The sequence below is a fragment of the Anas acuta genome, chromosome 2 (genome assembly GCF_963932015.1).
Source record: "Anas acuta chromosome 2, bAnaAcu1.1, whole genome shotgun sequence".
Classification (NCBI taxonomy): Eukaryota; Metazoa; Chordata; class Aves; order Anseriformes; family Anatidae; genus Anas; species Anas acuta.
The window spans coordinates 152,941,845-152,954,231 of NC_088980.1; the positions used below are offsets into that span (position 1 = coordinate 152,941,845).

General features: G+C 41.6%; 1 protein-coding gene across 3 annotated transcripts in view; it reads right to left on the minus strand.

The window, feature by feature from the left end:
• Positions 1 to 2,762: 2,762 nt before the first annotated feature.
• The window catches only part of COL22A1 (collagen type XXII alpha 1 chain), a 222,545-nt gene continuing 212,920 nt past the window's right edge, over positions 2,763 to 12,387 (minus strand). For all 3 annotated transcript variants that reach the window (XM_068672709.1, XM_068672708.1, XM_068672711.1), the window contains 8 exons: positions 11,030 to 11,101; positions 9,246 to 9,281; positions 8,947 to 8,991; positions 8,463 to 8,642; positions 6,213 to 6,279; positions 4,611 to 4,793; positions 3,683 to 3,760; positions 2,763 to 3,185 (listed from right to left, as the gene is read on the minus strand). In XM_068672709.1, the coding sequence (XP_068528810.1) occupies positions 2,998 to 3,185; positions 3,683 to 3,760; positions 4,611 to 4,793; positions 6,213 to 6,279; positions 8,463 to 8,642; positions 8,947 to 8,991; positions 9,246 to 9,281; positions 11,030 to 11,101 (849 nt within the window). In that variant the 3' untranslated portion in view covers positions 2,763 to 2,997. The remainder of the gene's footprint in view (positions 3,186 to 3,682; positions 3,761 to 4,610; positions 4,794 to 6,212; positions 6,280 to 8,462; positions 8,643 to 8,946; positions 8,992 to 9,245; positions 9,282 to 11,029; positions 11,102 to 12,387) is intronic.

The window sequence follows — 12,387 nt, forward strand, 5'->3', positions numbered from 1 at the left end:
GGACAGACAAAACATGCCTGCCTGTCACCTTCCTGCACACACAGACACCTGCTCAGGCACACAGGCATCTGCATTTTTTGGAGGGCAGCTTCTGACCATGCCCAGGGCTGTAATTGGGCATTTAACTGTCCGCCCAGATGGCAGATTTAATTTGGAAAGAAATCTCAGGCCACCTTTCCAAAGACTGCAAATACCCACAAGCAGACTGAGGCAAAAACTGGTGCAGCTTTTTCTGCTTGAGTCTGTAAGGCAGGAATCCTGCACAGATATTTATCTGACTTATTTATGTGTTAGCTTATTTATTTATTTTCAGTTGACTTTAGGCACAGTCACACAGGGCTTTCTTCTGGAGGAGCAGCAGCTACAGAAACCTCCCGTTGATGTCTACGCCCATAGCACCTGCGTGGCTAATCTGGGTCTACAGCATGTGTCTCATGCTCCTCACTACCAACAGATTGTGCTTGGTAAATGCCATTTAACTGGCTGGAGAGACAACGAGGTTTAAGAAGAAGCATGGAAATGGCATCCACTAAATTTAGAGTACAAAAGCAAGGCTGTCTCTGGGAATGGACTGAACAGACAACCACAAAGTAGGGAATATGATAGAGCAAAGGAAGTTAGGCTGGGTCCCTTTTTCAGGGTGGAGAAATCGCACAGCTCTAGTCTGTGACTAGCCCATGCAGTTCTTCTAATTGCTATTGAAGGTGCAGGTGTGCCTCACTTTTGCTAACACAGAATCCTGGCAATGACTCTAAAAGACTTACAGATGAAAAAAGTGATCTGAAAAAAAACCAGCCTCCCAAAACAAACAAACAAGAAACAAAACAAAACAAAACTGAAACAAAACAACAAAAGAAAACAACTATAAAGCAAAAACAAACAAACAAACAAACAAACCCACAAAGAAACAAAACACCAAGATCTCCTTTATCTCATTATACAGTCTTGGAAGGGTGAAAGACCCTGACATTTGCTTAACAGAATATCATTATGTATTTAGCCTTCACATGGTATGTTTGAATGTACTGAAGTCTATGTCATGCATGGCACATATAAACATACACGATACAGAGTCTGACGAGTTACCATCAGGACAGGAACTAAATGTCACATTAATATGGCAGAGTTAACATGCACGACCTCCATAAAACCTGTTCATTGTCATACTTATTCAAAATGATGGCTGGTGCTATACTGGGAGGTATCTCTCGAGTAGGAAGCCTGTTGTACATCCCCACTGGAAGAATGAAAACTGGACTAGGAAAAATGATGATGTTAAATACGGTGTGATCAAAATGCTTGCCTAATACTGAAATATAGTGAGCTGGCTTAAGATGCAGTACAGCAACATATACTATTGAGAGTTACTAAAAAGCAGCAAGCTTTTCACTTCATGATATTTTCACTTTGATTGGTCTTTCCATAGTGAGAAATACAGTAAAATCAAATCAAAGAGATTATTTGCATAGGAAATAGCAAAAATATCACCACTGAGATCTACAAGGGAAAGGCTTTGTTTAACCCTGGCAGTGAACATGCTATTTAATTTCATTTTTCAGTAAAGCAGAGGCAAATTTTATCTGCTGCTGGGTAAGGAAAAGACTCTGAGTCTGGCAAATAGCTAGCTCTGGGCTTTAGCCAGTGTCTGATTCTGTGAGGGTTGTAGACAGCTGTGGCTTCTGGTTGGCTTAGCCAGGTTGGAAGCACCGTGCCATGTGGAGAACACGCCAAGTCAGGGGGCCTGCATTTCTGTCTGCAAAAGACCTGATGAGATTTCTAAACAGATTCAGCACTTAGTGCCTGTATCAGGTTCATTACTCTGATCCCTCAGTACAAACTGCTTTGTGCAGAAGAGTTTTGGAAATGCAGCTCCTTTGCTGGTACATATCTCTGAGTTCATCATTCAGATCCACATCATTGTGTATGGGCAAGTCTCAGAGGGTTAGACCAAAAGTGACCAATTATAAAGGCATTCTCAGACTCTTTCCCTTCTTTATTATCTGTTTATTTATGATTTTAAAAATGAGCTGATAAGGAAAAAGGACCCATGTCTGAGTTTTGGCTTTCACTCTCAAACACAGTTTTCTCTGGGTTTCTGAATACCAATTTGATCTGACCTTTTCATTAGAGATCAACACTCTCCTAGACCAGCCTGTAATCTCTCACCTGCCTTCTAAGACACAACCCTGCCAACTTATTGTCAAGAAGGATCATTCAAAGCAGTGAAGTTGGGTTGCGCTTAGCTTCCTGAGATTTTTAATATCAGAAGATGTTCTGTGCTTCACTGGCAAATTTCTTGGGTGACGCAGTGGTAGGGAATTATGTGTGCACTGACAATGAAAAGCGGATTTGGCAACCCTGAGCTGATGGAGGACAGCATCATGGCTTTTTGCAGAGGCATCTCCCTGGCAGAAGGAAGATAAGCTTCCATGGAACACATTGCCTGTCCGTAAGTGTCTGTCCACTGTGAGCTGAGTGTATTGGAGACATCTTACCCAGCTTTGGCGTGGGTAAGATGTCTTGCCCTCCTCCTCTCCATGTGGATGGCAGCTAGCACCAATAATCCTGCAGTCAGACTGAGTCTCATAGTTAATGCCCTGGCTGCACAGTGCAGGATTTGATTTCAGTTTCAAAGGTGAGAGGTAAAGCTTTGGAAAGAATTAACATCATAAAAAAAAAAAAAAAGTGGTATCTGAATTGTTTTGCATAAACAGCTACACAATGCGTCCATGTTGTATGTTCTTCAAAAGAGAAAAAAACACTTATTTTTAATGTTTTAATATGCCCTGGTGTTAGAGAAAACAAGAACAAATTCACATATCACATCAAAGATAATAATAATAATAATAATTAATAAAAATAATCTGACCGACCGGCAGCATTTGTTGGCTTTAGAAGGCCTCCCATGAAAGAAACACAGTTGAAGACATCCGAGAGCTCTTGGCAGGCTTGATGAATTCAAGTTTTAAAAACAAGTCTGGGGATGCTCCCTGCATGCTAGGGCCCTTTGACATTGGCGGGCCTGGCAGCCAGGCTTGCATAGTAAGCGCACTGAGTGGGGTCACACTGTCCATTGGCTCCTGGAGGTCCCTGTGGGCCCATGAGACCAGGCACCCCAGCTTCACCTTGAGGGCCAGGTGGTCCTGGCATCCCATCTTTGGCATAGCCAGGCTCCCCTGGGAGGCCTAAAATAAAAACACAATGCCCTTGGTGAGTGGCACCCTTAGGGTACCATACTCAGCAGTGCAACATCACAGGAGAGTGCGGTGCTCCCTCATGGGATGCAGGCATCAGCCTCTACAATTTTGGGTCTGGCTGGCACTTATCTACAAGGTTATGGCAAACATGGATCCTCTGAATGCAAGATTTCCACCCTGTATGCCCAACTCTACTATGCTTTCACATATGTAGAGTTTCCACGTTGTAGTTTCCATATTGTAGAGTTTCCACATTGTTATGCTTCAACAACATGGGTTGTTGAAAAAAAGTGAAAAGTGGCCAGATGTTGAAAAGTGGCCAGATGTGATGCTAGTGTTATGTTTCTTCCCTTTGGGCCACTGGCTACAGAAATTGTGTATGCTGTTATTTATGTTATCTTGATAGTTTATCTAATGTTGAAGAGCCCTTGTCTTTGTGACTGTTCTGAGTGATACGTTTTGTGGGGCTTTCTGAATAAACATACCTGGAATTCCTGGAGGACCTGTTTCACCTCGTTGGCCAATGCCAGTATCTCCTTTCTCACCCTTTGCTCCTCTTTCTCCTGTAGAAAGGGGAAAAAAAAAGACAAGAACAATAAATTTATAAGCATTACCTGCAGATGTAAATAATACTACCGCAGGTCTTCCATCCACACTGATGCCAACATATTTGCTAATAAGAAGTTCCTATTTATGGTCACTTCTCTGAGATGGGGCATAAGGAGGAATGAAGACCCGAACCACTCCAATTCTGATCAGAGGTAGAACACACACTCTGCAGTTGCTGGCCACATTCACGAAATCTGCTTTAAAAGATTGAGCCTGCTTCTAACATGTCTTCTAAGTGCCACTTAGAGGCTACTAACAGGAGAGGTGAATACCAAAGTTGTTTAGCAAGTCCACTTACTACTTGTATCACTGAAACATCTCAGTAAGTCTGCCCAAGGCAAAGTAAGACCATGATACAAACTCAGACGCTAGAAAATTGGAGGATACTCAAATATCTGGCAAGTTATGGGATGACTGTATTTAAAAATAAATAAATAAAAGGCTTTCAGAAAATACGACTCTTAGGGAAAGTTTAACCAATTTGAAGCATGAACATCCACAGCATCCACAGGCATCCACAGCTTCTCTGGGCAACCTGTGCCAGTGCCTCACCACCCTCTGAGTAAAGAATTTCTTCCTAAAAGTAATCAAAATTTGCTCTTTTTTAGTTTAAAAAAATTACTCCTTGTCCTATTTAAAACCATTACTTGTCCTATCAATGTCCTATCATTTCCTAGCTCTTCACCAGAGCTGCTTGTCACTCACCACCTCAGATATACTCCTGCTACCCCGTGCTTACTCTGAAGAACACACGGTAGACACATCCCACTATTGGAATTCCCAAACGTATCAAGGTTTGCTCACCTTTGGGGCCAATGGGGCCAGGTAGCCCTTCAGACCCAGTCTGTCCAGGCCGGCCAGGCTCTCCCGGAGGGCCGGGTCTTCCTGGTAGTCCTTCTTTCCCAGGGGGACCAGGAGGTCCTGGTCTGCCATGGGATGCTTTTACATGTGCAGGCTGTATCTGAGCCAAGAGATAGGCTAACTTTGCTGTGAAGAGAGAGGAATGAATGGGTTTGTTAGACCAGAAGGTCAGTGCTCCAAGACATGAGAGCCAGAAACAGTGGGCCAGTAAAGTCCATGTGTTGTCACAGGGGCCATCCATTTTTTATCCCCACATAATCCTTCCCTGTCAGTAATGTTGATGCCTCACTGGACCTTTCTAGATGATTTGAGCATTATTTTCTCCATAGCTTCAAACCTCTCCTGAATATCATGCTGAATCCTAAACACTTCTCTCTGTTCCTTGTGCACCAGGGATCTGAAATATCATTTCATTTAATTGTACAGTTGGTGGACTTCTGTAGAACTGTCATCATTGCTGATCTGAAAAGAAGAGCCTGTCTGCATTGCTTCTGCTACCCAGTGAGATGCTACATGGCTGCTCTGTAGGGAGAAAGCTTTCTTTTCTTGTTCTGGGCTGTTATACATGTGGAGTGAAAGCTCATGTACCCATCTCTGCCTGTGAAGTCAGAAACTGTGACTAAGGCAGCTCCCTGTGTCAGCATGTTCTCTGATTTCCATGCAGGCACATTGCTTGTGGCTTCCAGATTCAAACCCTAAGCAGCTTTGAGGGCTCTTAAGACATACTTAGCATCACAAAAACATCCTACAGAATGAAGGGAAAAGGGTTTTCTATGTTGACTTCAATGACGCAAAATCTTGACTGCTTTTAGGCTGCAGTGGAAATCGAAGTCTGAGAGCATGTAAATAAACTCCTTCAAATAAATCACCTCATTTCACCACGATCTCTGGAGTGGAGGAAAATTCCCATGGATATGTTTCAGCTGCTCCAAGAGCTGTGTGAGGAGAAGTGCTACAGCTCTGCAGTTCACTGTCAGTAGTGGTCTGCAATTCATATATTTTGAGAGAAACAGCAGCCTAGATTCACCCTGCACCCTCTCCTCATACTGGTGGGTAATGAGTGTCACAACCAGAAATCAGGAACATTTCTCCTCCAGCTGGAACCTCAAAGCAAGTTTACCAGGGCCCATAGTCCCTCTGGGGGCTTCTACTCTGCTTACTTTCACTTCCAAGGCCCCGAATGAATCTGTTCTAATTTGTATCTTCTTTATTCCCTACCATCTGAGCCCCGGCATCTGCAGGAATGATTCTAAAACAAAGCTGTGTTGGGAGCAAAAGCCACAATGTGATTAGCCCAGGCAATGTCCTTAGGCTGAAGAGGGGAGAAAAGCCCCTGCAATGCTGCTGGGAACATCAAGCCTGGGGAATGGTAAAGCTTGCTCAGCATGTTTCATTTTACACATACCTGCCTTCCAGGCAAGCTTGTTGCAACATCATCTTCCAAAAGCAGAAGAGGTTCAGGTGCCAGTTATAGCACTGCAGCTATGGGAAGTGCGTTTGATACACTCAGATCTACCTGTTGGCTTCTCAGAGCTGATTACTTACCATCTAGCTGCTTAGCTAATTCCTCTTGGATGAGTCTTCTCAAAGTCTCTAGAGATGGAGGTTCCCCCTAGGGAGTAATAATCACAGTAATAATAAGACATACTAATCACAGCCAGGGGAAACTTTTGATGAAAGGCTTAGAGGGTTGCATTTCTTCACCTAGTGCAGGGCTGCAGTTACTGCCTGGAAGAAGAACATAAAGGGACTCAGAACATCCACAGTTCCCACCTGGCTGTCAAGGTGTGAGCAGGGAGCCTGATCAGAGGGCACAGTTGCTCTCTTTCCTCATCTCCTTCCTAGATAAAATCTCCCTCCTACACACTAACAGGGGAAGTAATAGAAATTGAATCAGGAGACTTCCTCTGCTCCACTAGGCCATGGTGGACAGCCTACCTGCTTCCTCAGCTCTGCGCATTTCCTTGCAGAGAAAAGTATGTGTGCCTCCAGAGTAGTTAAGGAGAGTCTCTGGACTTGGTATATGCGCTGATACTGGATGCATCGCCTGCTGACAGGCCTTATCTCAGCAGAACAGAAGCCAATTCACACACACGATGCTCATTCTTCCAAACATGCACAAGCTTTTGCCTGATTCCAGGCCGCTGAAGGGAGACAGAGAGATGGGGCTGCCTGGACTCGGTTCCTTGCACAGCCTCCAAGGGACAGCATCTTTTATTCCCTCTCTCAGCTCCTTTGTGTGACAGTGCTGTTAAACAGCTGTAATATCCATTAAAACTCAAAGCTGTGTAAACAACAACACTGGGTGTCCAACTGAAAAACTGATGAAATCATTTTTGGTAGACTGGAAGGAGAACATTTTTGGCTTAGGCTTTCCAAGACTATAAAATAATGGTTTTAGGGTAACTAGATGCTTATATTTCCATATTTCACAAACTCAGAAGAATAATTTTAACAGTATTTTAAAGATAAATCATTTTGAGCACAAAAGATTAAATATTTTCCTTTATAATTTGTAAACTGATATGTTTCACTTGAAAAATTTTTCATTTTTTGGTTAAAATTCTTCTTTCAATTTGTGACAATTCTGAAAACATTTCTGATCAGCCTAAAAATGGCATTCTTCTGTGAATGAAACTATTCACACAAAAGTGTTGTTTTTCACCCAGACTTATCCTTTTAACATATAAGGACTGTGCCGTCTGTTTACACAAACTTAATGAGGTCTTTTGAACCAGAAATTACTCATTAATAAATGTAGATTTTATTAAGGAGCTAACAAACATTTCAATTTTAACTGAAATAAATGCTGATAGGTATGGAGTTGGTCCATTTGCTGCCTCCTTCACAATGTAAATTTTGCATGAGAAAGAGATGTGTTTGTTGGTGACAAAGAAAAAAAAAGTCATTACTACTAACTATTTGTGACGGCTCTTAGTGAATATCCCAATAAGTAAACATGGTTGTGGTACATAATTAGAAGGCTTACATATTATCTTTTGAAGTTTTAACCCTATTAGTTGCATTAAGTCTCCATAATCATCACTGGATATCATCAAATCTCTCTGTGCTGTTGAGACATGAAAAAAATGCTTTGTCTGAAATTTACCCAGCCTTTACATTACAGATTACTTTACTGTTTATTCCCCCCGAGGTAGTCTCAAATTCATCCTCAGGATGGGCATAGCAGCTTCATTAGTGTCAGTAGTTGTTTCCATTCTTCTACATACATTACCCTCAGGCACTCTCAATAGCTAGATTGTTTCCCGTTAGAAAGAGAAAAAAATATATATATATTTATGTATTAAATGAAAATGGGATTTCATGAATTCTGATGAGCTGACTACAGGATTTCCAGGAATAGAGCAGTGACCTTTCCGCGGCTTAGTGTTTTGTCTCTCATAACAACCAGTAGCAGAGGAAGGCATAAGAACTCTACATGAAATGCTATGCGTTAACACCCATATAGGAAGAAGCTTTTTCAGACTCCAGGTACCCATGGACATAGTCTCATGACCTGATTAGGCTTTTAGAGATATAAGGAGTCAGAGACTGGCTTTGGCTATGGGTCTGAATTGCTCAGCTCTCTTGAAGTCCAATCCAACACCCCCACACCAAATCTCTACGATATCTTACAGTTATGATTTTTATGTATGAAGAGATAAGAGATAAAAATGCTGCCTCCCCATTGTAACATATCCTTGCTCAGATTTCTGTCAGCCTTACCGTAGGAGCTTTTCTGATTGTACTGTGGCAGTAAAATTACCATACAAAGCCCTTATCCGGCAGCCTTACCCTTGGTCCTGGAAATCCTGGCTGTCCTGGGGGACCAGGAGGTCCAATCTGCCCCGTGTCTCCTGGTGGCCCATGGGGACCCATCAGTCCTGGATGACCTTTATGACCAGGTATCCCAGGTTCACCTGGAGGGCCCTTTTCTCCTTGAGGGCCTTTTTCGCCTTTGATGCCAGGGTCTCCCTAAGCACAAAAACTGACATTACCACCACAAAATAAAAGGCAAACTTCTGAGTTCCAAGCACAGCAAAACACAAACAGCTGAGCTGGCAAAGTTACTGAATACAACATCTGGTGCATTACAAATGATCCACAAATTATTACTGACGCTGAATGATTAAAGAGAGGGCTGGGAGGAAAGGGGAAGCATAGCAGATCTCCACAGGCCACACTTCACTCTTAAATGACCCCTTACCCTGGTCCCTACCTCAAAATAGCTGTTTTTATTTCAGTGTAATGAAATAACTAATAATACTCTCCAACCTACTCTGTCTCCTTTGGAGCCAATTTCACCTGGTTTCCCTGGTGCACCCTGCAACAAAATAAAGGTGAGCGTGAAAGAGCTATCCATAATAACAGTAAGTAATAAAACGTATGCATTCACAATGATTCTTGCAACCTGGGGAAAATACATTTCCCTGTTGGTCCCACAGATCCGTGAGAGCTCTCTGTTTGCTCTCAAATATCAACAAATCAAGAAAAAAATGAGTTTGTTGCAAACCAGGTAGCATCCTCGATGTTTTTTTCTGAGACGCTAGCACTGAAACAACCAGGAGTTTAACTTACCTCTTTTCCTGGAGGGCCTTTTTCTCCTGGATCTCCCTGAGAAGTAGAGAGAGTGGATTTATGACTGTACTTCAAGGACTTGGAAGACCAACCCTACCTATTAACCAAGAGTCTCACTTTCTGTCTAAAGCACAAGTTTTCTACCACACAGTAGTGGGTTTGGACTATTTATTGTCAGCCTACTGCTATAGGTCATTCCTGGAAAAGCACATCCTATTGAGAAAGGATTTTTAGTAAAGCTATATACCATGTAACTGTTTGTAAATAAAAGGAAAGCACATCTACAGAACCAGCTGAGATCAGGAGAGATATTTTATTGAAAACGCATTTCCGCTTTCAGTAAGTTCTATTTCTTTTTCTTACAGATGTTTCACAAAGCTTCCTACCCTTTAACTTGCACTGGTTTAGCTTAAGCACTTCCAATGTTATAGGCATAACTGTCTAAAGATGTAAGGGATGCATATTTGGTAATGAGAGGTATCATCTTGTATCACAGAAGCTGAGATAATGGATAGAGAGTCAGTTATAAAACAAATTCTAGCTTGAAAGCTTACCCACATTTTAGAACTGTATCAAATAAACTCAATTTAAATAAGCACCCCATCAGGATTTTTTTTCTATACTCTACATTTAGAATGTGATAATAAAGCAGTACAATCTTTGCGTTGCAGAAAAAAAAAAAAAATAAAAAATCACTGCAGTCCTGGAGCGCACTGATGGAAACAAAGCAAACATTAAACTACAGGTTGCTAAAATTCTGCCCACATTCCCACATCATGAGTAGATGGATTCATCTTTACAATCCATTTACAATTCACACATGTGATCATATCTGTAATGTGTGTATGCAGGTGGCATTTTTCCATAACCTGGCAATACACAGAGTAACTTCCACTTTGCTAGCATACGTCTCCATATGCATGAGCAATGCAACTAATCACAGATGTGTGATCACATCAGCTCCAAATCAGGCAGCATCAGACCCACTTGAGTATTCCTTAGGGCCACTTCTGCTTTAAATGGCCACTGTGTTTGCTGCCTTAAATGAATTTTCCAGAGAAATATTTTTCTTCTCTTTTCATCACAAAACTCCCTTACCGATCATTAAAAAAATAAAAAAGGAAGAAATTCTAGATTCACATAAAAACAATTAAAATCTCATTTTGTCACACTAGAGTTAGAAATGAAAATATTTACCTAACATTCACCTTTTCTACCCTTCTAGTGGAATGGAGTAACTTATTTTGCTTGCCTTGGAAGGGCTAAAGACACTGGATTTCAAAGCTGTGATATTTTCATGTGAATATTATTTTAAATCAATTTGGGAGATGTCTACATGTTTTGATTGCAGTTTGCCTCTGTTGCAGGTAACAAAGGAATTTTCCTGGGAGCAGCAAATATCAAGAATAACCATATTACTATCTGCACTTAAAATTTCTGGATTTAGCCCTTCTGGAGTTCATGCAGAGACATAGACTGCGTAACTCAAATAACCCCATACACGTACCGAGAAGACTGTTGAACCATCCCAATTAATGTGCACATTACCAGGGCTGACTGAAAAATACCAGTTCATTAAATGAGATTACAGTCATTTGCCCATAAAAATAACGCCAGTCTTTGCAGACCAGTTTCCTTTGGAAGTAGAGCATATGGCTTCTGGTTCTGTGAGATCTCCTGCCTATGATTTCTACCTAATTAAAGATGACTATGTCCCACCTTCATCTGCCCAACATCTAAAAGCAGGTAATTAGTGGCTCTAATCCATCCCCAGACATACTTACAGGTGGTCCTCGGGGTCCTATGAAGCCAGGGAGTCCTGGGCTGCCGTTCTCTCCTTTATTTCCTTTAGGACCCTTTGGACAGAAATGAGAGAGACACTAGCAGCCCTTTCTCCACCATCTCTTTTCCAGAGCATGCACTTACAGATACATTGGAATATGCAAATTTCAGCGTAGCAGCAGGGCTCCTAAAACTGACAAGGAAAGGAAGAACAAAGTCATTTAGAAGAGCAGATTGCAGATACCAGGTCTGCATTATTAATAAGCTGTGTGGGGTCCCTGTGAAAGGATGAAAAGAAAGTGACAATTATGGAAGTGACAGGAGGTATGTTCAGCAGCTACTTCTGGTGCTGCATGGTTTCTAAGTTGTCGTTGCAGCCGATGAAATGCCGCGATGCACAACAACAGGGAAGCAGTGCAGATGGTCATATAGCTCAAATCTGAGAATACAATTAACAGACAACAGCTACTGAGCTTCTTTGCTCTTATTTTCAGGTTCAATTTAAAAAACGTCCGCCTTTTACTTATCTCTTGTGATGTTCTGCCAAACTGTCCCATTTTCTTACAGATCAGGGCAGCTTAAATGTCAGTTCAGGAAACAGATCCATTTCACATATACTTTTTTTTTTTAATTCTTTTTTTTTTTAACCTTTTTTTTTCAGAACTTTATTTGCCACCTTCTAATTCAGAATGTAACCTTTTTTTCTTCTTAGAATGAAACCTGCCTTTATTTTAAGCTCGTTTTTTTTGTCAAGTGAATGCCAACAAATCAAACAGGCACAAAGCACGTGGCTGTTGAGTATGCAGCAATTTGAAGCATTGCTAATGTTGCACAAAAGAGAAAAGTCTGGAGTTTCTAGGGGTTGGGCCTCAATGTCATATATAGGCATGAACACAGTAGAGCAGCATGGGCACTGTCAAACAGCAGATGCAAAAGGAGAAGGCTCCTGGCAGGTGTTGCCCAATGTCCTTGTGATATAAATCAGCGATGGTGAAGTAGTTCATAAGGTGGAAAAGAAACCCTGATTGTCACAATCATCTTTCTCTCTTCTCCTTTTCTTCAAACAGAAATATTGGCTTGTCACACCAAATTGCAAAGGAAATGGGTGCATTTCCAGACAAGGCTGGAAATAAATGGAGTAGTGTACAGCACAAGGAAACACTTCTCATAATTACCTTTGTGAAGGAGAGAGAATTCATTTTCATGACAGAGAAAGATACTGATGAGATGACTGTCTGTTCTGCTGACCAACACTGTCATTGTTTCCCCTTTCTCATCCATCTGACTTTATCCTTTTTCAATCTCTTATGTTATTTTTGGACTGTAAATCCTCTGGAGCAGAGGCTGCTTTAGTTCTGTG